Source organism: Brassica rapa, chromosome A10 (assembly GCF_000309985.2).
Source record: "Brassica rapa cultivar Chiifu-401-42 chromosome A10, CAAS_Brap_v3.01, whole genome shotgun sequence".
Lineage (NCBI taxonomy): Eukaryota > Viridiplantae > Streptophyta > Magnoliopsida > Brassicales > Brassicaceae > Brassica > Brassica rapa.
In genome coordinates, this window is record NC_024804.2 from 1,570,546 (window position 1) to 1,598,034 (window position 27,489).

At 37.7% G+C, this 27,489-nt stretch overlaps 8 protein-coding genes across 18 annotated transcripts; 5 read left to right on the forward strand and 3 right to left on the reverse strand.

Moving 5' to 3' along the window:
* Positions 1–123: 123 nt before the first annotated feature.
* LOC103844250 lies at positions 124–4,442 on the reverse strand. Of its 6 annotated transcripts, none has more exons than XM_009121043.3 (6): positions 2,764–4,442; positions 2,485–2,652; positions 1,025–1,717; positions 755–943; positions 541–669; positions 124–436 (listed from the first exon to the last, which is right to left on the reverse strand). In XM_009121043.3, exons 2-6 carry the CDS (start codon positions 2,524–2,526, stop codon positions 329–331), a joined length of 1,161 nt encoding a protein of 386 aa, XP_009119291.1. In that variant the 5' UTR covers positions 2,527–2,652; positions 2,764–4,442; the 3' UTR covers positions 124–328. The 6 variants fall into 6 exon arrangements, with proteins under 6 accessions (XP_009119291.1, XP_033138334.1, XP_009119293.1 ...); XM_033282443.1 differs by having other exon boundaries at positions 1,025–1,556; positions 1,631–1,717; positions 2,485–4,442; XM_009121045.3 differs by having other exon boundaries at positions 1,025–1,556; positions 1,631–1,717; positions 1,803–4,442.
* Positions 4,443–4,691: 249 nt separating this feature from the next.
* On the forward strand, positions 4,692–9,212 carry LOC103844248 (pre-mRNA-processing factor 19 homolog 1). Its single transcript, XM_009121042.3, has 18 exons — positions 4,692–4,923; positions 5,011–5,096; positions 5,396–5,467; positions 5,557–5,619; positions 5,864–5,950; positions 6,104–6,245; positions 6,347–6,468; positions 6,641–6,757; positions 6,846–6,941; positions 7,019–7,078; positions 7,455–7,529; positions 7,639–7,743; positions 7,843–7,959; positions 8,068–8,145; positions 8,241–8,325; positions 8,416–8,467; positions 8,651–8,721; positions 8,817–9,212. Exons 1-18 carry the CDS (start codon positions 4,911–4,913, stop codon positions 8,942–8,944), a joined length of 1,569 nt encoding a protein of 522 aa, XP_009119290.1. The 5' UTR covers positions 4,692–4,910; the 3' UTR covers positions 8,945–9,212.
* A 441-nt stretch (positions 9,213–9,653) lies between these two features.
* Positions 9,654–12,183, forward strand: LOC103844247 (plasmodesmata-located protein 2). The gene is made up of 4 exons (XM_009121041.3): positions 9,654–10,534; positions 10,881–11,261; positions 11,674–11,781; positions 11,918–12,183. Exons 1-4 carry the CDS (start codon positions 10,126–10,128, stop codon positions 11,923–11,925), a joined length of 906 nt encoding a protein of 301 aa, XP_009119289.1. The 5' UTR covers positions 9,654–10,125; the 3' UTR covers positions 11,926–12,183.
* On the reverse strand, positions 12,135–17,510 carry LOC103844246. 2 transcript variants are annotated; one of them, XM_009121040.3, is made up of 6 exons: positions 13,335–13,919; positions 13,089–13,261; positions 12,901–13,015; positions 12,632–12,786; positions 12,453–12,547; positions 12,135–12,333 (listed from the first exon to the last, which is right to left on the reverse strand). In XM_009121040.3, the coding sequence occupies exons 1-5, from the start codon at positions 13,716–13,718 to the stop codon at positions 12,499–12,501; spliced, it is 876 nt and encodes a 291-aa protein (XP_009119288.1). In that variant the 5' UTR covers positions 13,719–13,919; the 3' UTR covers positions 12,135–12,333; positions 12,453–12,498. The 2 variants fall into 2 exon arrangements, 1 of the variants encoding a protein (XP_009119288.1); XR_004452623.1 differs by lacking the exons at positions 12,135–12,333; positions 12,453–12,547 and having other exon boundaries at positions 12,775–12,786; positions 12,901–13,261; positions 13,335–17,510.
* Positions 17,511–19,165: 1,655 nt separating this feature from the next.
* On the reverse strand, positions 19,166–19,786 carry LOC103844451. The gene has a single exon (XM_009121230.1). It carries the CDS (start codon positions 19,784–19,786, stop codon positions 19,166–19,168), a length of 621 nt encoding a protein of 206 aa, XP_009119478.1.
* A 1,477-nt stretch (positions 19,787–21,263) lies between these two features.
* Positions 21,264–24,128, forward strand: LOC103844449. The gene has a single exon (XM_033282411.1). The coding sequence runs from the start codon at positions 21,315–21,317 to the stop codon at positions 23,103–23,105; it is 1,791 nt and encodes a 596-aa protein (XP_033138302.1). The 5' UTR covers positions 21,264–21,314; the 3' UTR covers positions 23,106–24,128.
* On the forward strand, positions 24,061–25,725 carry LOC103844245 (auxin-responsive protein IAA12). 5 transcript variants are annotated; one of them, XM_033282458.1, is made up of 6 exons: positions 24,061–24,402; positions 24,433–24,511; positions 24,731–24,996; positions 25,074–25,194; positions 25,279–25,340; positions 25,411–25,725. In XM_033282458.1, the coding sequence occupies exons 1-6, from the start codon at positions 24,294–24,296 to the stop codon at positions 25,452–25,454; spliced, it is 681 nt and encodes a 226-aa protein (XP_033138349.1). In that variant the 5' UTR covers positions 24,061–24,293; the 3' UTR covers positions 25,455–25,725. The 5 variants fall into 5 exon arrangements, with proteins under 5 accessions (XP_033138349.1, XP_009119283.1, XP_009119284.1 ...); XM_009121035.3 differs by having other exon boundaries at positions 24,061–24,511; positions 24,728–24,996; XM_009121036.3 differs by having other exon boundaries at positions 24,061–24,511; positions 24,728–24,996; positions 25,414–25,725.
* Positions 25,726–25,892: 167 nt separating this feature from the next.
* LOC103844244 lies at positions 25,893–27,446 on the forward strand. The gene is made up of 4 exons (XM_009121033.3): positions 25,893–26,255; positions 26,747–26,817; positions 26,909–27,044; positions 27,144–27,446. The coding sequence occupies exons 1-4, from the start codon at positions 26,108–26,110 to the stop codon at positions 27,233–27,235; spliced, it is 447 nt and encodes a 148-aa protein (XP_009119281.1). The 5' UTR covers positions 25,893–26,107; the 3' UTR covers positions 27,236–27,446.
* Positions 27,447–27,489: the final 43 nt, after the last annotated feature.

The following is a 27,489-nucleotide window of genomic DNA, read 5'->3' on the forward strand; positions in this document are numbered from 1 at the left end:
TGAGAAATGATCAAGAAAAAGTTAAGGAGTTACAAATGATATTCAAATGACTATTATTATACAGCATCCATCAAATACAGCAGACATTATATGATACCATGTTATATAATCTATATCTATACAAAACTTTGTAATGTTCTATATATGTAACGTAAACACTCCCCCTCACTTCAGTTTTATTTATCATGGCCTATCTAAACCCTTTATCCCTCTTTTTATGTTAATATATGTTTCTGAGAAAATCTGAGTCATAGCCAAAAAATGCACTAATAAATATACAAGTATACCTCTATAAAATACTATTTCGTGATTATAAGACTATGTAAACTCAAATCCAAGACTGGATTGGATAGTTGAACTTGAAAGAGTTGACACCACTTATGTGTGAAAATATGTCCGAAGAATTAACCAATTGTTCTTCTTCCTTGACCCCCACCTGCAAACCGGACCGGCCGGGTTAAAACGTTTATCATATCAAAGTATCAAACCAACCTAAAAATTCATAAGACTTTAACTGTAGCTGAACATGATTGATCTTACATCATCATCATTGTCTTCTTCGTGATGACTAGAAGAAGCTTGTCTATTGGGCTCACAAAATTCATCGTTCTTTGCAAATCTTCCTCTAACTCTTGGACGACTATCTGCCAATGTCTTCCTACATGCATACTGTTTTAAACAAAATTTTATTTTTAACGAACTGTATATCGGTAACCAGTGTTTTAATATGGTTTTAATGGTTAAGCATAGAAACCTTAATTTTCTTGCTGAAATTCCTCTCATTTCTCTTCTTCATGTACCTATGAATCTTTTCTTTCCTCTGCTCAGCTGTAAGTTTGCTGACACTGTTGAAACTCGGGTCATCTAAACCGGTTATCTCTGTTCCTAACTGCGGAAGGACCGGTTTGGCCAGGTGGTTCTGGTTTTCGCCACCGTCAAGTACCTATTCCGAACAAAAATGACAAACATAAGTACCAGGTGCATATATTTAACCGGATTACCAAACTGGTTTCATTTCTTGTACCTGGAGATGATGATCTCCTGTATCGAAGATGGGTTTGATCGGATCTGGGCAGAACATTCCACCGTTATCAGCCTGGGTTTCCATCAACTGATCATGTGACGGTTTAAAATCAGAACCAAAACCGGAGTAAAACCCAGATCTTTCAATGGGTAAACCGCTGTTCATCATATTCTTGGTTACAGCCATATAAGCTGGTAAACCGGGACTACCCAAGAAAGGAGAAGTAGGGTTTAGGGAGCCAAGATTGTAACTTGGGACAGAAGAAAGACAATCTTCTTCGAAAACCGATAAAGGAGGAGGCAGAGGATCACAAGAAGATGAAGAGTAGAGGATGTTAGGAGGCTGATGAAGTTGAATACCGGTGAAATCAAACTGGTCTTGGAGCTGATCGGAGACTGGGAACTGAATAGAGGAAGAGAAATCGATGGAAGCTGTGATATCGTTATCAAAATCGTCTTGTGAATCGAATATGATCGATAAGTCCCCGTTGTCATCGTTATTGTTGTTGTCTTCATGGTCTTGATTTGAACTGCTGTTGGATTTGTCTGGAAAGTTATTGACGTTGTTGTTTTCAACATAGCCACAACAGTTAGAAGCAGAAGTCACCTCGGAAGTTTGGTTAAAGGTCTCTTCAAATAATTGTGGATCGCAGAAATCAAAGATTTGTGCGGTGAGAGGGCTTGTGATCTCATCCTACAAAACAAAACAAAACAACAAGATAAGTTGCTGAAAAAAAACATTGGTAAAATATCTAACAGGTAATGTTTTTGAGACATACGTCGAAGGCTTGCATGAAAAGATGGTCGTATTTTCTAGGGTCTAACTTGTTGCACACCAAGAAAAACAGATCTAACTTAAGACAGTCGTTTAGAGAGAGGTGGACAAGGAGGGACAGTTTCTCGTTCGTTCAGATCAGATCTCGTTCGTTCTTTGTGGCATTTATCAAGAGGAATCCAGTTAGATAAAATAATTAATTAACGACAAGGAGGGACAGTTTCCATAAAAGGAAAGTTTTTGGATTCCGGTGTTTCTTTTACGTCCACAAATTATAAACATTGCCTGGTAAGAACTAACATCAGATATTTTTTATAAAAGAAAAATTAAAGGCATAGTAAGAATAACAACCATTTTTCATGCATAAATTTATTTTTTACTGAAAATTCAAAATTCTTTGTCATTACAAAGTTTTTATATCAACGATAATCAAATATAAAATTCTCCCTCTATCATACTATGTTTTTAGGATAAAATGTTTTTGACCATTTAAGAAAAGTAAGATATAGAACTTCTTATACCTAATTAATCAACACATTCAAAGAATTATATATATATATATATATATATATATATATATATATTAATTATGTTTTCGATAAAAACACAAACCATGCATTCAGGGGTTTATAAATCAGGGAGTCATTGACTCATTGACGATTAAGAAAAAAAAAGCGAAGAGTTACCATGGAGAGCTGCTCATGAGACGAGATTACGTCCTGCGACATCCTTATGTACGTTTCTTTATGGACTCCAACGTGATACCAAGATTTTCTGGGAAAATTTCCCAAGAAAGGGAGAAATCATTGAACGAGGCTTCTTGAATGCTTTCTCGAATGTGGGAGGGGTGATGTCTGAACAAGAAATCCACAAAATTAAGATATAAAAAAACGGATAATAGTTAATTAAACAGAACAAAAACTGACAATTCTGTTAAAGACAGAGAAGATAAGAAAGTTTCTTACAGCTTTCTGGAGAATTGGAGGTTATGGAAGTTACGGTAACCAATTTATATAATTTTGGTTAAATGTGTGTATGTATTTGTGTACGTATGTGCATGATATAAGCTGGTGTGAGTTAAGGCCTTGAAAAATGCTACGTGGAAATTACTCGTTAAAGGCGCTGGTCCTAGAGTTTTTTTAAACGTGATGCGGCGTGTCATGATTGGAGAAAATGTTTGTATTTTGAGTTGACGTGGAGAAATTGGTCCCACTTAAGTGGTGACTTGGTTGACCTGTAATGGAGTTTGACCCAAAAATTCTTTGTTTTCCGATTATTTTGACCTTTTGACTGGAAGTTGTACTAATTTAAGCTTTTTATTTATAGAATTAGCTTCTTCTTCTTTTTTTGATCAAATATAATTGGCTTTTCTATTTTATATTTAGCAATGTTTATTTTTCTTTCATTTTAAACTTTCTTATTTATTTACTTGGCTGCTTTTCATGCAGATAACTGATGAGACGTGGAAAGATTAAAAGACCAGGTCAGGGAAATATGGAGATAATTAAATAAATTAGAACGTACAAGACATATTTTTTTTTTTTTGGTAAAAGACAAGACATATTTTTCTATACCATGTAAATAGTTACGTGATGCTTGACTAAATTCGAAAATGGTTTCCTCTAGATAAGAGTTATACGATAGTGATGTTTTTTTTAGCATACCATGCATGCTTCGACTTGTCATTTTCTTACATTGTTGTTTCTCACACAACCATAACCAAAGATGAAAACTGCTCATAAATAACATATCTAAATATAAGTTTATACAAAACGAAAACATGCATGGTACTTTAACCATTCTTTCAAAATAACTAAAAATAAGAACTTGTTGATTCCTTTATTAATTGGACACTACATTAAACTAGAAAGATAGATACGTAGGTCTTGATTGGCATAACAAATGATGAAGCGGTATTAATATGCTATAGAAGCAGAATGTTGCAAAAACTGTATGTTTTTGCTAAATTATTTAATATAATGATTGGTAGAATATGTTATTCAAAATTATTGCAAAAATTAATATATATTGTATTTATTTCTAATAAATATTTTTAATATATATATATTAATATAAAAATCAAAAAGATAAAAATTAATTTATTTTATTTAATAATTTCAAAATTATGTTTATATCAAAAAATTATTATTTTTTTAAAAAAAATTCCAATAAAAATATCTAATTTTAATAATATTTCACATTTAAATATAATATAATTTAGAAATTAAAATTTTATTTTCTGAATATAAAAATAATTGTATGGTAGTATTAAATAAAATAAATAACTAAATTATATATTTTCCTTAATTTTATAAATTATAAATGCAAATATTTTCTAAATATTTTTCTAACGAATGTTGATTGGATAATGTAGAGTATAATGCTAATGCTAATACTCTACCAAATCAATGTAGTGCTTAATTATTAAAGACTCTCTCATACAAGGAAGATGCTATACAATATAGGATACAATAATTGATCTAATATTTGGTAACATACATACCTCAATTTGATAAACATAGATAGATTAATAACTAGCAAGCTGTATATTATCACTACGGGACTAATTAATCATGATAAGATTCTGTGTGTTTTGTAATCAGAATCTAAAACCTATTAGCTAGGAAGACAATAAGCATCGCATACCTTTTTCCTTCTCTGAAAAAGCTTCATTTTGCAGATTTCAAACAAATCCGTATTAATTCGTTTTTTTTTTTTAATGTCATCAAATTCGTGTATACTTGTTTAACACAAACAATCGAATATTTTATATGTGAAGGGAATCATTCCTCATTCATCATGAATAAGATCATTTTTGTTGCATATGAATTCTTCCTCGAAAGAATATAACCGCCCTTGTTTAAAATGGGCTTAATAAAAGCCCATATTAGCCCAAATCATGCAATCATAAAAGCCCAAATGTTAAAGAGTAAGAAATCTCGAACGTAATCGCTCCGTCTTTGCTCCCCTCCTCTCAGCTTCCGCGATTTTGTTTAGTTAGCGCCGGACCTGAGTAGATAGATAAAACCCTAGAGCTCAGGAGCTGCGTATTCTTATTCCAATCGATCGATCTTCTCTTGCTGCGTCTTCTTCTTCTTCGTTTCATACTAAGATGAACTGCGCAAGTAAGACATCTCTTTCTCATTCTTCTCGATTTACCAATTTAGGGTTTTACATCTGTTACTGACACCGTGGTTTGTTTCTCTGCACAGTTTCCGGCGAAGTTCCGGTGGAGCCCGTTGTTTCGAAGAAGTCTGGTTTGCTCTACGAGAAGCGCCTAATCGAGACGCACATATCTGTAAGCTCTTCGATTTTCTTCATCGCGATTAGACTCCTATCTAGGGTTTTCTCAGCTAATTATCGGCCGTCACCTCTTAATTTATGGAACTAATGCGGCCTTAATCATCTCTATGATCTGCGTATTTTTTTTCAATTTTTGGTTAGTGAGATCTTGTTGTATAGATAGTATTGTGGGAAACTAGTAAGGTCCTTATCAGCTTGATATATTGTATATAGATCAAATAATGGTGCGTGTGTGTGTGTAGGTCAACGATTTGTCTGGTTATAGTTTGTTAAGTGCTTGTGGTACCTTTGTAGGATTTTGGGAAATGCCCTGTTACTGGTGAACCGCATACCATTGATGACATTGTTGCCGTCAAAACCGGAAAGGTAACACAGCTGTTTGGATTGTTTGTCGCAGAGCAGTGTTTGTAGAAAGTTATTATTAGCCTGATTCGCTCTCCGGGACTATTTTGCAGATCGTAAAGCCAAAACCATTACACACAGCTAGCATCCCTGGATTGCTTGGAACGTTCCAGACTGTAAGCTTTTATGTTTTTTTTTTTGCTTTTTCTTTGTGACTTTGATCTAAGAAATTGATAGATTATACCGGGCTTAGTCCACGTGTCTGTTTAATCTATAGCAAATTTGCACTCTACTCTTTAGTGCTATTAAGCAAATTTGCTTCTTCTTTGAGTCATTCGTTCATTTGTTACTGCTATTATGACATGATTGTTCACTATTATGTTGAAAATGCACAAGTTCATATACATTTTGTGCTTTCAGGAATGGGATGGTTTGATGCTATCAAATTTTTCACTTGAACAACAACTGCATACTGCGAGGCAAGAGCTGAGTCATGCTTTGTATCAGGTAATTATTATCAACTGCTTGGCTACCTGTGACACCACCTGATATATGATTTATGAATATTGCTTTTTTACTACAGTTTTATTTTTTTGGATGTTTCCATTATTTGGTATTGATAAAGGTGTTTGATGGTTTTTTTTCTTCTTCTGTTTGCAGCATGATGCTGCTTGCCGTGTGATTGCTAGGCTTAAAAAAGAAAGAGACGAGGCACGACAATTGCTTGCAGAGGGTGAAAGGCAGTTACCTGCAGCCCCCGAAGTTGCCTCAGAGAACGTTACTCTTAGTAATGGTAAACGAGGTATGCTTGCACATTAGATCTGTACATTTTCTTATCAAAATAAGTTGGCTATGTATAGAATTTTACTGTAACAAATTGCTATGTTGTATTGTTGCAAATAGCTGCCGATGGTGGTGAACAAGGTCCCGATGCAAAGAAAATGCGTCTTGGAATTTCGGGTGAAGTTATTACAGAACTGACAGATTGTAATGCTGCTCTTTCCCAGCAGCGTAAAAAGAGACAGGTAATACATCTAGCTTCAGATCTATTAGTACCTTGGTTGAAAAGTTGAATTCATGAGAGAATTATATGCGAACTTTGTATTTTGTTGTTCATACCGTTCAACGGATCTGGAGTTTGTACTTTGTGTGTTTATTAGATTTTGCGCGTGATAATTTTTCGTCTTGGCTCGCTAGATCCCTCCAACGTTGGCTTCAGTTGATGCTTTGGAGAAGTTCACTCAACTCTCAAGCCACCCACTTCACAAGACCAGCAAACCTGGTATTTTTTCAATGGACATCCTACATTCTAAGGTTTGACACCCGAAGCTTGTTCTTTTTCCATTCATCACTTTATGTTGTTATCTGTTCTGGAAAGTCACTGCATTGAATTGATAATCAGGATGTCATTGCAACTGGAGGAATAGATACAACTGCTGTTCTCTTTGACCGTCCCTCAGGACAAATCTTGTCAACGCTGACTGGTCATTCGAAGAAGGTCCGTAGTTTTCCGTAGTTTTCTAAATTTTCCATCCTCTTTAGTTTTGTGGTTGACACGCATTGTTCCATATGCAGGTTACGAGTATTAAGTTTGTAGGTGACACTGATCTTGTTTTGACTGCTTCATCAGACAAGGTAAGCCAAAATTTTTATTTACAGGCCTGAGATCCGATGTTTTTTTTTTATATTTTCTGTATAGTGCCTGTACAACATCTGTGTGATATTAAACTTGCTTACGTAAAGTCTAGAAATGTTTTTAGTTCTTGTAAAAGTCACCATTGTCATCGTTGAACAACTGATGAGACCATCTAGAGTGATCCTGGTGATACACGTCCCCATAAAAATTTAATTAACCCTATAACTCGTGATTCTATCTTTGTTTAGCTTGATGCATTTCATACATAAATTTTGTTTATCACACCGTTGATCGTTTGTCGTCTCTCTATGTTAAGTTTGATCAAAATGAAATGCTTCACTGTTCGTCTGATTTTGGTATTTTGATACTCTGTAGACAGTCCGTATCTGGGGGAGTTCCGAGGATGGGAGCTATGCCTGTAGGCATACATTGAAAGATCACTCTGCAGAGGTAAGGATGAATCTGAAGAACTTAGGCTAAAGTCAAAATGTCACATACAGTTTTACCTGTAGAACTGTATTCGTTCTGTTATAAGTAAAAACCATGTCGTGCTTTTCAGGTGCGAGCTGTCACTGTCCATGCAACGAATAAATACTTTGTGTCGGCATCGCTTGACAGTACCTGGTGCTTCTATGATATGTCCTCCGGTTTATGCCTTGCTCAGGTTCGTAAGCTCCCTATCTGCAAGAAATTGATACCTGTTTTTCCAGTTTCAGCTTTTCTCTTTGTACAATGTTTATAGAAGCTTGTTGTTATTATGCAGGTGACAGATGATTCTGAAAAGGTGGATTACACGGCTGCCGCTTTCCATCCTGATGGTCTCATTCTTGGAACTGGTACTGCTCAGTCTATTGTCAAGATCTGGGATGTCAAGAGTCAGGTAAAACCTATTGATATCCTTGTCCATCAACTCTTGAGATCATCGCACGTTTTAAGTATCGTCCATTTGTTCCCACCTTAAATTTCATCTGTCTGTATTGGCTAATAGGCAAACGTGGCGAAGTTCGGTGGACACACTGGAGAAATCACATCCGTATCATTTTCTGAAAATGGTTATTTCCTCGCGGTTGGTACTTCGACCCAAGAAAACAGAAAGACGAATATCACTGGCGTCCCCTTTTTTTACTGACCTGTTTTTTTTCTTTCTTGATATTTGTTCAGACATCTGCGCTGGATGGTGTTAGATTGTGGGACCTGCGCAAGCTAAAAAACTTCCGAACATTTGAATTTCCAAATGCAAACTCAGGTACTCAACTATATGAGCAACTCTCACTAGTCCATTTTGTTGATAGTGTATTCATTCATTCCTAAGACATCGATGAAATTTACGTTGCAGTGGAGTTTGACCATAGCGGATCTTATCTTGGCATTGCTGCTTCAGATATAAGGTGACGTTTACATTGATACACAATACCGGGAATTATTTGATTTATGACCTCACTTCGATCACTTAATATTAAAAGAGAATTGTGCAAATTAAAGAACCTGTGATCAATAAAAATGACTCTGTCTGTGTTTGTTGCTTTTGTGGATCGTACTAATAATATCACTTGTGCGTTTCAACGTTTCAGAGTATTCCAGACGGCCAGTGTTAAAGCAGAGTGGAACCCAGTCAAGACACTTCCTGATCTATCCGGTACAGGTATGCCATATGATTAAGCTTTTAAAGTCACCGTTCTTCTCTTCCTTTTTTCTTTGAGTCTATTATTCAGACATTGTAAATCTCTGAACTTGCAGGTAGAGCAACATGTGTTAAGTTTGGTCCGGACGCCAAATACGTAGCGGTCGGTTCAATGGACCGTAATCTCAGGATATTCGGCTTGCCTAGCAATGACAGCACTGAAGATTCTGCACAAGATTCATGAATAGATGCCTCCCCTAAGTCTCAGCGTCAAGAGTAGCTAAATTCTCAGTTCCCTCTATTTATGTTGTATCTTTAAAATTCCTGCTTGGTCTTTTCACTTTAGGTCTTGTTTCCTTATTTTCCAAAGATTCTATAACATCATCAAGGGTAAGAATCTACAATTCATCTTTTGTGTCTTTGTCTTGAAAGGATCAATAACAAGTTTTTTTCATGTTTTAGAGAGAAAGTTAGCTCTCTCACTAAACACAATTATTTTTGTAAACAATGCACATGATTACGTGTTTTCTTAAGACAATGAAATGAAGACAAGAAAAAGGTGAAGGTGTTCATAGAAATTAGTAAACCCTCAGACAGAACAGAGATTTTGACTGTACTCTGGTCAAAAAACACACTTCACAATCTTCCCATTCTCCCACCAAGCTCAGATTCCTTTTCGCTTCCTCCAAAACTCTCTCTCTCTCTGTTCCCTTTCTGAATTTCCATTTATAGCCCATCTTTTTTGTAATTCCGTTATTAGTTAATTTTTCATTAACATGTTTAAGTATCGACTATCAATTGCAAGAAAGTTTGTAATGTATCTTTCTATACCCAATTCCCAAAATAACCAACCACTCAACAACAAGATTGTAACTCCATTGAAAATGACCCTTTTTTTTAGACTTTGAATTAGATTCAAAGACCCCTAGTAAAAAAGGTGACTAAGCAATAAATAAACAGTTATTAAAGCTCTAAATCAATAATTATTTTATTGTTTTGCTGCAATAACTCAAACTTGTACAGTCTCAGAACTGAATAACTCAGAAGCATTTAAAGGAAAAAAGGACTCTCTCTCTCTCTCTCTCTCTCTCTCTCTCTCTTTATTTTTCTACTAATCTCTTGTCACATGTGTTAGAGAGAGAAAGGGTGGCCACCCAAATCCAAAAACAAGAACCCAGAAACCTAGAAGACAGAAACAAAAACTAAAAAGCTTTACTGAGCCACCAAGCAACCAATTACCATAAAACTCAAAAACCCATAAAAAAAACCAACACTCCAAGAAAAATCCCACAAAGATTCCCATCTTTCAATACCTACAATGAGAAAGCCTATGATTTGATCTTCCCAATCTTTTCTTCCTCCCAAAGATAAAAAACAGACCAAGCCACACAACCACCAAAAGAATCCACACAAAAGACACAAAGAATGGGTCTTTCAATCTCTTTACTCTTCTTGATGAGTCTACTCTTTTCAGATCTCAACGTCATACAATCAGCAACAACAGAATACACAACCTTAATCTACAAAGGATGCGCGAAACAGCAGTTCTCAGATCCGTCCGGTCTATACTCGCAAGCTCTCTCTGCTATGTTCGGCTCATTGGTCACTCAGTCCACTAAAACAAGATTCTACAAGACTACCACCGGAACGAGCCAAACCACAATCACTGGTCTCTTCCAGTGTAGAGGAGATTTAACCAACCACGACTGTTACAACTGTGTCAGCCGCCTTCCCGTTCTCTCCGACAAGCTCTGCGGCAAAACCATTGCCTCGAGAGTTCAGCTCTCCGGGTGTTATCTCCTCTATGAAGTCGCTGGCTTTTCTCAAATCTCAGGTTTAACCAAAAGCTGATTTAGTTAACCGGTTTTGTTTCTCTTTTAAACATCAATTTCCGGTTTATTTATTACTCTCAAATCTCAGGTTTCAACCCTTTTTCAATTTGAACCGGATATAAACCGGTTTGGTTACTCTTTTTAACATTCAATTTCCGGTTTATTTATTACTCTCAAATCTAAGGTTAACCCTTTCTCAATCGAACCGGATATTAACCGGTTTGGGTTTTCTTTTAAACATCAATTTCCGGTTTATTTATTACTCTCAAATCTAAGGTTAACCCTTTTTCTAATCGAACCGGTTTGGTTTCTCTTTTTAAAATCAATTTCCCGGTTTAATTATTACAGGGATGGAGATGCTGTTCAAGACGTGTGGGAAGAACAACATCGCCGGAACAGGGTTCGAGGAGAGGAGGGACACGGCGTTCGGGGTGATGCAAAACGGCGTCGTTTCGGGGCACGGGTTCTACGCGACCACCTACGAATCTGTCTACGTGTTAGGACAATGCGAAGGCGATGTCGGAGATTCAGACTGCAGCGGGTGCGTCAAGAACGCTCTGGAGAAAGCTCAGGTGGAGTGTGGAAGCGCGATCTCCGGTCAGATTTATCTCCATAAGTGCTTTATAGCTTATAGCTATTACCCGAATGGTGTCCCTAGGAGATCTTCTTCTTCTTCATCCTCGTCTGGCTCTGGTGGTTCTTCGAGTTCAGATCCTTCGTCTTCTACAGGTGAGAGCTTTCTATCTCTCTTCCAGTTATGTCTTTTTTAGATTTCATTGATCTTGAATTTCTATCGAGTTAAGTTGATCTTCACTTTAATTCTAAAGCTTCAGTGTAGTAATTATTTTAATGTGTTTTTCTATTAATTGGTAACAGTTATTCCTTGGAGTTTTAAATTAATTATAGCCCATGTAGGGTGTGCAGTTCAATTAATAATACTTTATTTTTAATGCTTTCATTAAATAATTTTCTACCCATAAAATGTACTGTGTTTGGTTAAAAAAAAAAAGAGAATGCACAATGCAGTGTGTTAAGTTTTAGTATTCTCTAAAGGAGCATTGGTATGAACATATAATAGTACATTTGAGATTTGTATTTGATGAGAAGATAATAATAATTAAAGAATCAAATAAATTGACAGGAGCAACTGGGAAGACGGTGGCAATAATAGTGGGAGGAGCTGCTGGTGTTGGCTTTCTTGTCATTTGCTTGCTTTTTGCCAAAAACTTGATGAAGAAGAAACATGACGGTACCTTTTCTCTACTTGCACTCATTCATACATGCATGTATAAACATGCATACAAACAAACTACAAACACATGCACATGTGACGAAGAATAATAAATAATGGGAATTATTCATTACAATGATATCTTTTTTGGCAGACTATTGAAGATTTGAGGAGGAAGAGAACAAACAAGAGTCTAATCCCATCAAAGAGAGGCACAAGTTTTTTTTTCTTTTTTTCTTTTTGAGGTGCCATTAGATTCCCTAGTCCAAACTTTTAAATTTTATGAATATTGTTGTTATGTTTTATTTTGTTTTTGTTAGTTCAGATTCTTGGGAGGTAGGGTTTTGTGGTTGATGCAAGGACCATTTAAATGTTCAAAAATTACTTCCCCAAAAAAATGTGAAAAAGGGATTTTGTTTATTCTCAATCAGTTACACTAACTATTTCATCTGACCAGTTACATTACCATAAACTGAATAGTGTACTAGTCTATTTGATTGAAACTCCATGATAGATAAAGTGGGTCCGAGCGTATCAAGAAGCATTTACATTACATCGATTAGGTTTATTCTGCAAAAACATTCGAATATGCAAAGAGATATTATAAGGATTTTGAGAAAACAAAGACATTAACGGAAATGAGTGAAGCTTGCATAGCTTCTTCTTCACGAAGGAGAGATCTTATGAACCTGAGACTTTAGAGATATATCTTCTTCTTCCTCTTCTAGATGATCATCATTCTTCTATTTCCCATAGGAACCTAGCGTACTCTCCAAGTATAATGCTGCCACCACCACAGAAGACAATGATGATCGCATTTTCAGTAAGAGTTTGTGTAGTAAGAGAGATTCCATACTTGTAACTGTACCTGTCATTTGGAGAGGCTTCAACGGCCTTCTCGAAATAGAACAAGGCCTTCTCCTTGTCACCATTAATACTCCAAAACGCTTTTGCGTATCTGCATAGTGTTTCTCCATCTTCTGTTTCAGACAACCTCGAGCTGCGTTTTTCCCCTGCCTCAGGCTGCACAAACAAACAAAACCCTATATTAGTGAATCCAAATGCATGTAAAACTTACTACTTCGGGCTAACATGTCTACAATGAATGAATGAATGAATGAATGTGAAAACCTAAACCTCAAAGTCTTCTTTTCCTTGGCGAGTTCTGTCTCCAAAAGCGTCGTCATCAACCTCATCGTCATCCTCATCATTTATCTCCCAGAGAAAACTAGCATATGCTCCAAGAACATTGCTGAAAAAAACAAGAAGAAAAACACACACACTAAGGTTGAGTAAATAACCAATTGTGAATGTTACAACAGAACCTATCCTCAGGAGATGCTTGAACAGCGCGTTCAAAGTAGCTCAACGCTTTAGCTTCATCCTGGTGAAGCTTCATCACCAATCTACCATAGTTAGCTAAAGCTACCCCATCACTAGGCTCAACCACAGTACACTTGTGATAATACTCTTCTGCTCCACTAAAATCTCCTTTGTACTGTAATCCACAATATCAAAAACAGAGTCATTAACTAGACAGAACATTAAGTTTCGAGTTGGATCAAAAGTACCTCCAAGAAGTTAGCATAGTTTCTGAGAAGCAAAGGATGCAACGGATACTCCTCGAGCATCCTCTTGTAGTAATCACCACACCTCTCATCATCCAAACTCGGCAAATCGAATTTGATCTCACCACCATACAGATCGAACTTGTCAATCCCAAGCCCTGCAGCTAAATGCATAGGAGGACTCGGTGGTCGCTCAATCTCATCCTCTTCCTTGATCGACAAGGCATCGATGCTGCTGCTGCTGTGCTTAGCAAAGCTGAAGTCGGCTTCAACCGAGTCGCCAATCGAGACCGTTCTATCCAAATTCTCATCGGTTCCAGTCGCCGTGTCTTCTGGATTGAGCCCAGATTCGCAGTAGATTGAGAGAGATGGCTCGCTCTTGAGCATCTTTTGTTCTGATCGCTCAAAGTCTTCGACTTTGGTTTCAAAATTCAATCTTTTTTTGGTGGGTCGTTGGGATCGTGTTATGTCTCGAAAATGTTATGTGTGGACATTGATTCGGAGGACCCTCAAGAGACAGTGATTGAGCGAAGACTGACTCTCTCAGACAGGGGAAGAGGATAGGTTTTGATTAGATTTCATGGATGAGACGGCGAACCTCCGCAAAGTGCCCTTGTATTATTTTATTCTTTACAAATTTCTCTCTTAAGTTTGCTTTCTTTTTATTTGAACCCCATCCACTCCAATGCTAGTAGCTCTCATAGTCTAATTTTTTAAAAAAATTGGCAAGTGCTAGATGAGTTTGGTTTAAAAATTCTTGTTTTTTTTTTTCCACTGAAACTTTTTCGTTATACTATAACTTTGAAACACAGTCTGATACAACAAGGATTACAAACTAAAAACCAAAAATTAAAATCTAGAGCAATCACATGCAACAGAAAAAAACAAGCAACTTCCCTAACCTTCACCAAAAAGATCACCTAACCAAGAAGGGAAGCCAATGGCCACATACGATTGAAAAAGATCCCAAACCAGTACACTTTGCACTATGCAATAAGCACCCCATATCAGCTTCCGATCGACTCTCTCCAATTTCCATTCAGGAATATACTGAAGCGAGGACATAATAGCTTTGGACAACCACTTAAAAGAAGGCCAAGCAGGAGGCCTAATTACAGCTCCAACCAGTTCTTTGGATTCACCAGCAAAAACAATCTTAGAGAAACCTAAACTTCTCATACTTTCAATAGCCCGAACCCATACTGATCTGTGAGCCTCCTTTAAAGATGGGATATTAGAAAAGGAGCATCTGCTATGCATAAGAACCATACCTTTATCATCTCTTAGTAACCAAGCAGCACCGTACACTTTTTTGCTTTTATCCCACTCAACTCCAATATCACATTTCCTCCACAAGACAGGCGGTGGAGACCATTCAACTTGACTTATATATGGGCCAACAGATGGAGACGAAGAATTGATGGCTTCCACTACTTGAGCTTGTGCCCATTCATTCATATCATCAAACGCTTTTCTCACTAATGACAGAGCTTCAAACTCCATTCCTTCGAAAATGAGGCCATTCCTATTTTTCCAAATCCTCCACAGCAACCAAGGAAAGACTTTCCTCAAATCTGTAGGAATGTTGAAATTTTTTTTTCCTTGAAGAAGGAGATGAATATTCTGAAAAATGGAAGAACTGAAGCCCACTCTTGGCACCAGAAAATCAGACACTGCCCAAACAAATCTCGCATGAGGACAAATAAAAAACAAATGATTTTCCGTTTCACCATCCATTCCACAAAACTGACATCTATTGTCTACCATCATACCTCTAGCAGCTATACCATCAGCAACCGGTAAAGCGTTACACATTATTTTTCACATGAAGATTCTAAGCTTAGAAGAGATCAGAAGATCCCAAACCAAAATCTTCAAAGGATTAATGGAAGGTAAAGCTTCAGCCAAACTTTTTACTTCAGAATTCTCTAATTTTGAGGCTAACCAATACCCAGACTTTGATGTATAAGCTCCACTAGAGTTGTACTTCCATACCTTGAAATCTTTAGAACCTGGCGTTATTTTCATCTTCAGTATTAGTTCCACATCTTGAGGATAGAACAAGTCGTTTAGCATCATCACGTTCCATGTATCAGATTGGAACTCAATCAGTGCTGATACCTTCAAATCCAGATCAATGAAAATGTTTTTCATTAAGGGACATCTCATTCAAACCCCATCATCAATCCATGGAGTCACCCAAACCAAAATCTCTTCACCATTACCTATCATCCACTTCAAACCTTTGTCTAGCAGTTGTTTTCCAAACATTAAGCTTCTCCAACCATAGGAAGGTCTAGAGCCCATAATAGCTTGATCAAAATCTCTATTCTGAAAATACCGACTCCTCATGAATCTCGCATACAGACAGTCCTGATCATTAAGTACCACACCTGCTTGGCCAAAAGGGCCTGATTAAATAACTGCAAGTTCTTAAACCCCATACCACCAAGATTCTTGGGTAAACAAAGTTTCTCCCAACTCACCCAGTGAATCTTTCTCTTGTCTTCAACATAACTCCACCAAAAAGCAGCCATAGCACTAGATAAATTATCACAGGTGGTTTTTGAGAATTTAAAACAACTCATAGCGAACACCGGTGCACCCATGGCTACAGATTTTATCAAAACTTCTTTACCTCCTTGTGAAAGGGTTCTTGAGTAGCACCCTGAGAATTTTTCCTTCATTTTGTCCTTGATAAAATTCAACATATCAATCTTCGAACCATAAAAACACTCAGGAAGACCCAAATACGAACTGGCTCCTCCTTCGTTAAAAATGCCTAACCTGAGCCTGATTCTCTTCTTGACTTCCTCCTTTACTTTCACTCCAAAAGAAATGGAAGACTTGGATAGATTAATCACTTGCCCTATCAAGCTTCCATAGTAATCCAAAATGAGTTGCAGCTGATCACATTGAGACTCTAAAGCTTTGATCTGAAACAAACTGTCATCCGCAAACAGCAAGTGATGAATCGAAGGTCCGTCGATAGCAAAACGGAGACCTTCTATTATATTTCTTTCTTCTGCTTGATTCATTAGGTGAGTTAAACCTTCTGTACATAGGACAAACAGAAAAGGCGATAAGGGATCACTCTGTCTCAGACCTCTCTCAGGTGATATCAAACCAAAAGGCTGACCATTAATCAGAACTGAATAGGTGACAGTGGAGATGCAATGCATCACCAGTTTAATCCATTTCGCATCAAAACCCAAGGCCTTCAGCAAAGCTTCCACATATCCCCATTCGACTCTGTCATACGCCTTTGACATGTCGGTTTTAACAGCAAAGAACTCTTTAGACACAACCGAGTGAGTCCTTAAGGCGTGTACAGCTTCATGGGCTATTAAAATGTTATCAGAAATCAATCTGTTTTCCACAAATGATGACTGATTTGGAGAAACCAGCTCGTGGAGGAAAGGTTGAAGCCTCGCAACCAAAACCTTTGAAACTATCTTGTAGAGAACCGAGCATAGGCTTATAGGCCGAAGATCAGTCATCAACAGAGAATGCAGCTTCTTTGGAAGTAAACAGATTTGAGTGAAGTTCCATTGTTTAGGAAAGGAGGCAGAGATGAAAAAACTTTGAACTTCTAAAACCACTCTCGGCTCCACAATATCCCAATAACGTTGAAAAAACAACTCCGTCATTCCATCAGCACCAGGAGCACTGCTAGGTTTGATAGAGAAAACTGCCTGCCTGATTTCATCTTTAGACACCACTCTAGAAAGTTCCTCATTCATCTTATCAGTCACTCTAGGAACCATCCCACTGAAGAGAGGATCCAATCCCATAGGTCTCGATGATTTAAACAGATCCATAAAATACTTCACCGCCACTTCCCCTTTAGATGCCTCACCTCTTACCAAGTTCCCATGGACGTCTTGGAGCTTTTCTATAAAGTTTTTGTTTCTGCTAGTTTTCACTGACGCATGAAAATTTTTGGAGTTTCTGTCGCCTAGAGCATACCATTGATCTCTACTCTTTTGCTTCCAAAAACTAACTTCATCAGCATAAGCTTCAACTAATTGGAACTTGAGCGACTGAAGATAGTGAGGATCTGGATTGCTACTGGACATAGCTGCATCAAAATCAACCTGAAGCCTAGAGATTCTCAGGTTAGAATTCATATCAGCCGATCGTTTTCATGTACTTAATTCTTTCCTGCAATCTCTGATTCTATCTATAACTGAAACTCCAATTCTATTCACATTAGTAGACCATGCTTTCAAGATAGTATTCCTAACTTCTGGTTTGTGAAGCATTCGACGGTCAAACCTGAAAGATCCTCTATATTTTTCTCGAGAGTCCATCAAACTAAGCAACACCAGACAATGATCAGACCCTCTCATCTCCATGAAAAGTTGAGAAGCAGATGGAAAAAGCACAGACCACGCCTTATTTCCAAAAGATCTATCCAATCTACTTTGGATCCACAGATTATTCCTTCTACCTGCCCAAGTAAAACCATTGCCTGTGCTTAAAAGTTACCCCATCCCACAAGCACTCAACATATCAGCAAAAGGTTTGAAAGAGTTATCACTTCTCCTAGGACCATTCAGTTTTTCTTCATTGCTAAGGATCTCATTGAAATCTCCAACCATGGCCCATGGTTGTTTTCTCTGAACACCAATACGAGACAATTTTTCCCAAACCAAATGTCTTCTACCAAGCGACGAGTCACCATATACACAGGACAGAAAGAACTTAAAATTACCAAACTGTACATGGAAATCCATCAGGTTCTTATCTACATGATTAAAAACCAGCTCAGAACTCTTTTTCCAAAAAACCGCAAGACCACCCCATGTATCTACCGGTTCCACCGTATATACAAAATCATAACCGAGCCACACCTGAATATCTACAAGGACGTTTCTACAATGCATCGTTTCCATTAAAAATAAAATCTCAGGAAAATATTTTTGACGTATCTCCCTGAGTCTCTGAACTGCAAGTCCTGAGGCCGCCCCAAGCCTTGACAGTTCCAACTAACGATGCTCATTAGGATCTAGACGGTCCCTCAGTTGGGACCATCTCTTTGGTTCTCTGTCTTGCGACCTTCCCACCAATCTGCACTTCTTCCATCTCTTTTCTCTTTTCTGCTGATCTTGAAGGCTTCTCCACATCTTCAGTACTAGTAGGCCTCTTTTGAAATTCATCCAACTCTTGCAGTCTCCTTTTTTTAACATAAGGCCTTCTCCTTGGTTTCCTTTGCTTCTTAGTAGTTCCGGAAGAACCAGCCTCAAAGAGACCTGTCTTATAAACCGTCGAACTAACATCAGAAGAAGAGAACCCAGAAGCCGAAGACATAGATTCGGAGGTATAGTTAACAAGGCGTGAGTTCTCAAAACTCGGATATACTCTGCCAGAAGCAATTGCAGCACCCAACAGTTTCTCACCACCAGGTCTTGAATGGGAAACACTCTGTTTTGACTCCGAAGAATCATACCCAAAAACAATCCCTTTGCCCTTATCAAGATCTTTGGTCACTACAGGAGGTTCTTCAAGTCTGAGCACCATCCTTTTTGTAACGGGATTGAGCTCCACTTCCTTGACAGACTTTCTAACCCTTTCTTCTCTAATTTTTCTTTCTTCTCCATCTGCGACTCTCAAATACTGACGCATTCCTTCTAGTACTTCAGGAGCAATCTTCGGTCTTCCCAGAATAGGATGCATCTCTACTTGACGTTCTTCTAAAACACCAAAAAGAGGATCATCCTCTGAAAGAACAAGTTTAGGCTTCGGTAAGTCTTCTACAAAACCCAACCTTTTTCTGATCGCCTGGTTTTGTCTTTGTCTCACAAGGAGCGGACAAACAGATTTTTCATGAGTCATTCTTTGACAATGATAATATCTTTTCTGAACCCTTTCATAGAAGTAGGAAATCTCCACAGAACCACCTTTTTCAAATTGAATATTTTGGATTTCCTCGGGGGATTTGCTACGTTGAATATAATCTGAGCTCGAACATATTCTCGACTATGCGGCTTGTCAGGATCAAAAGCCACAGTAACAACTTTCCCCACCAAATCTCCAAAAGCTGTGAACGCCTCCGATGTGTAGTAATTAACCGGGATATTACTGATCTGGACCCACAGCAGAACAAATTGAAGATAGTCTGGAGGAGGTTGTTCAACCCATCTCTCTATCGCTAAAGACCATTCGTTGTAAGTATGAATACCCTTACTCAGCACATCCTCCAAATCATATTCGTTTTGAAAAATAAACTGAAACCGTTCTTTGGAGAGCGCAATTCCTCTTACACGATCAAATTTCTGCCACTTCCTTGGCATATCATATATTAAGCTAGCCATATTCTGACAAGGCGGATTGAGCAATCTTCCAATCAAGCTTCTTCTGTTTCTTTCTGTTGAACAGAATTCTAGTAAATCTGGCATCTCAAAAGGAGCTTCCTCTTCATCTAAGGACAGCTCCATCAGCACTTTATCCATTGCTGAAGACATAACTATCACCACCAGAAATCGATCTTCAATCGATCCTTTTGATAACTCACACGATCGAAAAACTCAAAAGATTTAATTTTACTCTCTCTTTTGATAGAACCCTAGAAAAAACGCTTCAGATGAAGAGGTGATGATATTTTAGTGAAATCGAACGATCACAAACAAAAGGGGAAAAATATCCCAGCCACTGGCCCACACCTTGGGAGTCTAAACGAGAAAAAATTATCTTTCTATCTCTAGATTTTTTTTTTTCGAATTCGGCGCTGAAAAGAAATTGGATTTAAAAATTCTTGTTTATATATTGCAGAATCTTGAGGTTGTGAATTTTTTTATAATACTTTATGTTTTTACAAATTTCTCTCTTAAGTTTTGCTTTACTCCAAATGCAAATAGAAATAGCTCTAATAATCTTTTTTTTTCCGAAAAAGATGGCAAGTGCTAGCTACATATTTTTGGTTTATAGTTTCTTCTATATATTGCAGAATCTTGAGGTTGTGAATTTTTTTGAAAAAAATTGTACCATTTCAAATAGCATCTGTAAACTTTTTATTGGTTAGTTTGGATTTTAAGTTGAGAATGTGTGCATGCTCATGGTTTAGAAAAACAAAGCAAGGAGGTGGACGTCCACGTGAATTTGCTTTGCCCTTTCGCTTGGGCGCATGAACTGGCTTTTTGAGTCTTGGATCTTGATCCCCATAATTCAAATTCAATGGTGCATAAAAAGAAGCCCATTACTAGTAACAAGTAAACTATGTGCAAGGACAAATGGCGTACCTTTCGTTCCTAAATATACAATGTTTAAGAAAAATACATATATTAAAAAAAATATTATTTTTGTCTACAAACTATCACTAAAACTATAAAATAATTGTATTCAACCATTTACAAAATAAATTATTAAATATGATTGATTACACAATTTTTAATAAAATAAAAATTACTTTAAAAATTAAAAAAAATTTATATATTGGAACATTAAATTTCTTTGAAACATGTTACGTTTAGGATCCATTGCAGGCGTTTCCAACCATTTGTTTTTAGTACATAACTTACGTTGACTTGTGCACGAGACTTAAAAATGTTGTATAAAAATTTAGTTTTTTAAAAAGTCATGCAATCTTCACCTGTTAGTCGTATTATCCTTTGATTCTAAAAATAGAATTCTAGAGGCTCTCTCACTAATTGACAGCACAAAAACACATACAACTGTGATGCAAAGGTTCTATCATTAACGCCAACTTAGTTCTTACGAGTCATCTCCTAATATAAGCAAAACCTTAGCTGAATAACACCACACTGCTTCTAATATATTAGTTGTCTTTCTCCCAAATACAAACCAAACATTACTTCTTATACAGATGAAAAAAAATCAATGGCTCTTATTACCTTTCTGAAAATTGCCACCATTGACCAATTAATCTTTCTCTTCTTCGTATCTTCTCCCCTCAAAAGATTTTAAAGCGTATAAAAATCCATCAAAAAGGATTATAGTGTGAACATTCATCTGTTGGTCACAATGTCGATGATGTTCCCATCATTCCAACTGCTAGAGCTGAACATAATCTCAGCTCAGGACTTGGCTCCTGTCTCCCGAAAAATGAAGACATACGCGGTCGCATGGGTTCACTCCGAACGTAAACTCACCACACGCGTTGACTACAACGCCGGAACAAACCCAACATGGAACGACAAATTCGTATTCAGAGTCGACGAAGAGTTTCTCTACGCCGACACTTCCGCCGTAGTCATCGAAATCTACGCATTGCATTGGTTCCGAGACGTTCACGTAGGCACGGTCCGTGTCCTCATCAGCAACCTCATCCCACCTAGTCGTCGTCCAGGGTACAGAACCAGCAACAACGAGTACCATCGCACACCACCTCAGGGAATGAGATTCGTTGCGCTTCAGGTTCGTCGTGCCTCGGGACGTCCTCAGGGGATATTAAACATTGGTGTTGGAGTGCTTGATGGTTCCATGAGAAGCATGCCGCTTTACACGCATATGGATTCCTCTGCTGTGGGGTACAGAGATCTTCTCGGTGAAGAGGATCGTCATCTACAGCATTTGCATTTGAACAGTAACAAAGGAAGCTCCAAGAATCCACAATCTCCGTCTTCGAGACAGTTTCAATCTGTTGTCTCAAGACCAGAGCTCCGTCGTACAAAGAGTGATACAAGCTCAATGGTTGTCTCTGATCTTCTAAGCAGAGTTGAACGTAGTCGGCTAGCTAAACAGCCGATAAGCGCATTAGTAAGCAGTGAAGAATTTGAAACTGAACCAACCACTACGGATACTGATGCCACGGAGATAAAAGAGAATGGACCTACTAAAATCATGAGGCAAATATACAAACCAGATCCAGCACCAAGGGAGAGTCATGACGTGTCATACCATCATTCGTCACGTAAAACACCTAGAAGAGTTACAATGAACGAGAAACATAGACCGATTAAGGCTCGAGCTTCACCGTACTTGTCAAGACATGGAACGCCGTTGAGATCTAACATCGTCGCATCTTCTCCTATGCGACGTAACGAAGTTAGGTCAACACCGATGAGATCTAAAATTATCGCCATGTCTCCCATGCATCCCAACATGACTTCCATGCAGACTCCGTTGCGTTCCAACATGACACCCATGCAGACTCCGTTGCGCTCCAACATGACGCCCATGCAGACTCCTATGCGTTCCAACATGACGCCCATGCAGACTCCTATGCGTTCCCACATGACTCCCATGCAGACTCCGATGCGTTCCAACGTGCTTAAATCGACTCCAATGAGACCAAACTACATGTCTACACCGATGAGGACATCGAACTTAGCTGGGAGGAGAATCTTAACCGATTCGGAGTTAGGTCCATCACCATCAGAAATCGCTGAGCAACTAGCTAAAAATAGGTCTCACGCTAACGACACGGAAAGCTCTATACTCAGCGAGTGGAGCATCGACGAAACTAGCGTCGAAGGACTACGTTCGAAACTCGAGAGGTGGCGTACGGAGCTGCCACCATTGTATGATATAGGATCAAGCCAAGTAAGCAGCACTGAATACGACGGCTCGACAATCGTCCCAGCTGGGGGAAGAAGTTCAAGAAGGAAAACTCCAGCGGTGAAGAAGCATAGTCGTAGGCATACAGAGGGAGGTAATGGTCTTTTCTCGTGTTTTAGTAAGATTTGCGGCGTGGAATGCAGTTTTGCATGCGGTGGTGGTGGTGGCGGCTCGGTGGATCATGATGAGTCGAGGAAAGGCGGGGATGGCCGCGTGCATCGCACGTACTCTGCTGATGATTTGAGCTCTTTGTGATATTTACATATTCAAATATTTTTTGGTCTCCCATTATATTATTTTACTTTTTGGAGGGGGGGGGGGGGGGGGGGGGGGTGACTATTGGTGATGAAAACGATTTATTTAATTTTATTGCTATTGTTGATAAATCATTCAACATAACATTAATTAATCGTGATAAAGTAGAAGAATGTGTGAGAGTATTTGTGTTTTAGACGATGGTGTCTCATTTGTTTCTATAGAAAAGAATTAAACACAAGTCAACAGGCCAATCTCAGTAGTGATTTTAGTTTCCATTAGAGCATGAGATTAGTGTCCTCCATTGGTAATAATTCTGATTAAAGGTGTAATTTTCCCAAAAACAATTTGCGCCTGCAAAAGTTTCTCAATGGATCATCAAACATCATGATGATGAATATCTCATCACCACGTTTTATACTAATGCATAGTGTTCCCATCAATTTCCTTTTTATATTGCTCGACAAGAATCATGTTCTCAAGGAAAAAATAAACTTAAAACTATGTTTTTCCCTTTACTACGTTAAATATATAATTTATTTATTGTTAACTGAAATACAATTTTGTCTGTGTAAACTCTTTAAAAATTGAGACTTTTGGGGCGCTATGAAATGAACTGTCTCATCATCCAAAGCAGATATTATAATCCATAAGCATCTTTAGATTCTTGATAAGTAGCCTTTACTAAAACATGATGTAATAAAACAATGACTTCTCATCCGAATTCCGAAAGCATTACAATATTCTAGTACAAGACATATATACAAGTGGGAGAAGGAAAAGAAGAAAAATGATGTAACAAAAAGCAAAACCTTAGCTGATATTATAAACAAATATGTCATGCACACACACAAACAACTGTAAAACAAGTTTCTTGGGACTGTCTTTCTCTAGTTGCTTGAACCCAACTATAACGCAACGAGAGCACGACAGGTTTGATGATGTCGGAAACTAAACTTTTCAGAAATTTTAAATATCAAAAAAACAAAAAGAGAAGACTTTGGCATTGTGGTATGGCCATTACAAGACATATGGGTCCCAATTCTCATCACTCTCTCCTTTACTCTGCTTTCATCATCTCTCGTCTCTCTCAAATACGCTTGAAGAAAGAAACCCTTTCATCTCTGTGCCTCTTTCTCTTGAACGGTTCATTGAAAAGACCCTCTCTTTGGATTATTAGTCGACAACATGCGTGGTGGTGGGTCAGAGTTTGAGACGGGGAAGAGTAACCTTCTTCCGGCTGAGAGTGAGCTGGAGCTGGGATTAGGGCTCAGCATCGGCGGTGGCGCGTGGAGAGAGCGTGGGAGGATTCTAACGGCTAAGGACTTTCCTTCTGTTGGGTCTAAACGAGCTGCTGATCAGTCTTCCTCTCACCAAGGACAAGGAGCTTCTCCTCCTCGCTCAAGGTTCCGTCTTTTAATTAATAAAGCTCATAACTTTTGGTTTATTTCTGTGTTGCATGATTTGAACATGTTACTATCTCGAAACATAATCTGTGTAAGCTTCTGTTATAATCAGACTTCGTTATATATAACTCGAAATGTTGCAAAAGTGATTAGCTTTTAATGATTTGGTCATAGTAAGAGATGTTTGTTTTGATGCATTACATGGATTTGTTGTAGCAGTCAGATAGTGGGATGGCCACCGATTGGGTCACACAGGATGAACAAGGTGAACAACCAAGCTCCTATGAAGGCGGCCAAAGAAGAAGAAGAAGAAGAAGAGGGGAAGAAGAAGAATGATGAGACTAAAGATGTCTCAGTTCAGGGTTTAGGGTATGTGAAAGTGAATATGGATGGAGTTGGTATAGGCAGAAAAGTGGATATAAGAGCTCATTCTTCTTATGAAAACTTGGCTCAGACGCTGGAGGAGATGTTCTTCGGAATGTCAGGTCAGTTACTGCTAAAACACTTGAGATGGATTCTTATTGGAGTTTGACTGACATTATTGTATTTTTGAAATGATCAGGTTCTACTACTTCTCGGGAAAAGGTGAAACCTTTGAGGCTTTTAGATGGTTCATCAGAGTTTGTACTGACTTATGAGGATAAGGATGGAGATTGGATGCTTGTGGGCGATGTTCCTTGGAGGTAAGAATCTAGAAATGGCTTTGTATATAACTATATATTAGTCCTTGTCAAGATCTAAATCATTTTTGTCATTTTTGCTACTAGAATGTTTGTCACTTCGGTGAAAAGGCTTCGGATCATGGGAACCTCTGAAGCTAATGGACTTGGTATGTTTCTGGTTTATTGATTTCTCTTGTCGACCAATAAAGAATAACCAGGCTGGAACATTCTTTAATGCAGCTCCAAGACATCAAGAACAGAAGGAGAGACAAAGACAATGAAACTATCCTGTTTAGCTTCCCTTACAAATCTGGCATTGTTATGTGTTTCTTTTTTGATTTTGTGGAAAGTAACTCAGATACTTATTGAAGAAAGTATACCGGGTGAATCCGATAAAAGCTGGTGGAGCTTAAGATTTGATATTAGTCATGGTTTTCATTTTAAGGTATTTCAATTAGTAGTTTTCTTGGTCTTTTGTTTATTTATTTTTCTTGTAATGTAAATAGTTGAAGCCATTATCTAATGTGATAAAAGAGTTCTGTTTTCTTGTGATTTTTCTTGTTGGGGCCTTCTTGATTCCAAGGAATGAGACTCACTTCCTTTATATGGTTTGGTTTATGAGCTTGTGTGTGCTTATTGTTGAACATAAAACAAATTCTTCACCTAATTTGACATTTAATTTAAGGGAAATAAGATAGGAAATGTTTGGATTGATGTCACCTAATCAGAACAATTACAATTTTCAAATGCGATGCGATGATGCACATGTACTATAGTTAAATGGTTACCTAAAAAAGAAACAGATTTAAAAACTGAAAGAGTCCAACCAAAGTAAAAAAAAAAACAGGATAAGGAAAAAAACATAATCTAAAGTCAAACAGCTGTTTCATAAAATTCGAAGTTTCGTGAAATCAAAATTAGAGAGAATTGAAGAATGGATCATCATCATAATCATAATCAATGGCGAATGAGATTATTATCTTTCAAGAACGCCACAATTGCTCTCACGCTCGTCAACCTTCTCATCTTCCTCTTCCTCCTTCAGGGCTTTTTCACTTCCTCCTCTCGCCGACCCGTTTCAGGTTTGTTACCATCGAATTTCGATTCAAAGTTTGATGCTTTAGCGATCATCTTGTGATGGGTCTTTCTCGGATCTGTTCATACCGACAAAAAAAAAACAGGCTTGTTGTTGTCTAGTTTCAGATTTAGTGTGTATACGCTTCTATATCTCTCGAATTCAATATCACTTTTGACTCGTTCGTTCTAGATTAATGGCTTCTACAAGAATCGATATGGAGAAAAGCTTAGATTTTTTGCCTGTTGAGCTGAAATTAAAACACTTAAAAGAGTTGTGTTCCTTCCATGAACTGTTGTCTGGATTTTGACATTATGTCTGTTAAAAAATCACTTTTTTAATTTACCTTCTTTGGGAGGGAGACTGTTGATAATTCTACTTTCCTCATATAGAAGAAGCTAAGCGTATCTTGTTTATGAATAATATTCTTAAAAAAGTTTCTTCCTTTTTTTTTGGCTTTCTTGTTTCATTCTTTCACCATACATTTGATAAATGCAGCTCAGCTTCGGTATGTGAAGGAAGCCGAAGAGATTAGACTCAAGATGCAACCTTTAGAGCTTATCAAAAGAGTAACCTTCATACAACACTATTACATTTGTGTCACACATCTCTTAAGCCCTCTCTGCTTCTCTTTACTCTTAGCATTTGGATCTATTATAGGTCCGAGAAATTGAACAAGAGTCATCTGCTGGACAAGAGACAGAGCAGGAGAAGGATGTGAAGCAGAACACTGCCGTTGATCTCTCTAAACGCCTCAAAGATTTCCGCTCCCTTAACGATGCTTCAAGCTTGAAAGGTAAAAAACAAAATGGCAACAATCTCTTTGTTCATGCTAAAACAAAACTGCACATGAAGAAGGTTTTTGATATGTTTGTTACACAATATTCTTCTATAGCTTTGGAAGAATGGCGAAAGCGAAAAATGGAACGAGCAAGACAACGTGATCTTGAGAAAACCGGAGGACTTTCTTCATCCAAAACATCATAAAGACACTACTAACTAACTCTCAAGAAGTATCAATATATATTATCATGGCTGCTCCTTGCTGCTACTAAAACCATTCGTATAGTGTAATACACAGACACAATCCTTTGAAAGGAAAAGTATCTAAGCATGTAATGTTTCCTACATTGAACTTCACAATCTTGTTTACACCGCAAAACTTTCAGTAAATGATAGAAGATCACAAGTCAATCAATAGTTATAAATATTTCTCCCAATACATGGCTCACCTATCATAT

Coding starts and splice junctions, on each gene's coding strand:
- LOC103844250 (XM_009121043.3), bottom strand. CDS start 2,526: ATGTCGCAGGACGTAATCTCGTCTCATGAGCAGCTCTCCATG. Junction 1,718..2,484: donor CTCATGAGCAGCTCTCCATG/GTAACTCTTCGC, acceptor TTTGTTTTGTAG/GATGAGATCACAAGCCCTCT. Junction 944..1,024: donor CAGGAGATCATCATCTCCAG/GTACAAGAAATG, acceptor TGTTCGGAATAG/GTACTTGACGGTGGCGAAAA.
- LOC103844451 (XM_009121230.1), bottom strand. CDS start 19,786: ATGGATAAAGTGCTGATGGAGCTGTCCTTAGATGAAGAGGAAGCTCCT.
- LOC103844247 (XM_009121041.3), top strand. CDS start 10,126: ATGGGTCTTTCAATCTCTTTACTCTTCTTGATGAGTCTACTCTTTTCA. Junction 10,535..10,880: donor TGGCTTTTCTCAAATCTCAG/GTTTAACCAAAA, acceptor TAATTATTACAG/GGATGGAGATGCTGTTCAAG. Junction 11,262..11,673: donor AGATCCTTCGTCTTCTACAG/GTGAGAGCTTTC, acceptor ATAAATTGACAG/GAGCAACTGGGAAGACGGTG.
- LOC103844244 (XM_009121033.3), top strand. CDS start 26,108: ATGGATCATCATCATAATCATAATCAATGGCGAATGAGATTATTATCT. Junction 26,256..26,746: donor CTCTCGCCGACCCGTTTCAG/GTTTGTTACCAT, acceptor TGATAAATGCAG/CTCAGCTTCGGTATGTGAAG. Junction 27,045..27,143: donor CGATGCTTCAAGCTTGAAAG/GTAAAAAACAAA, acceptor ATTCTTCTATAG/CTTTGGAAGAATGGCGAAAG.
- LOC103844248 (XM_009121042.3), top strand. Junction 5,468..5,556: donor TTGCCGTCAAAACCGGAAAG/GTAACACAGCTG, acceptor ACTATTTTGCAG/ATCGTAAAGCCAAAACCATT. Junction 7,530..7,638: donor TGAAAGATCACTCTGCAGAG/GTAAGGATGAAT, acceptor CGTGCTTTTCAG/GTGCGAGCTGTCACTGTCCA.
- LOC103844246 (XM_009121040.3), bottom strand. CDS start 13,718: ATGCTCAAGAGCGAGCCATCTCTCTCAATCTACTGCGAATCTGGGCTC. Junction 13,262..13,334: donor ACTATGCTAACTTCTTGGAG/GTACTTTTGATC, acceptor TGTGGATTACAG/TACAAAGGAGATTTTAGTGG. Junction 13,016..13,088: donor CAAGCATCTCCTGAGGATAG/GTTCTGTTGTAA, acceptor TGTTTTTTTCAG/CAATGTTCTTGGAGCATATG.
- LOC103844449 (XM_033282411.1), top strand. CDS start 21,315: ATGTCGATGATGTTCCCATCATTCCAACTGCTAGAGCTGAACATAATC.
- LOC103844245 (XM_009121035.3), top strand. CDS start 24,294: ATGCGTGGTGGTGGGTCAGAGTTTGAGACGGGGAAGAGTAACCTTCTT. Junction 24,512..24,727: donor GCTTCTCCTCCTCGCTCAAG/GTTCCGTCTTTT, acceptor GATTTGTTGTAG/CAGTCAGATAGTGGGATGGC. Junction 24,997..25,073: donor GATGTTCTTCGGAATGTCAG/GTCAGTTACTGC, acceptor TGAAATGATCAG/GTTCTACTACTTCTCGGGAA.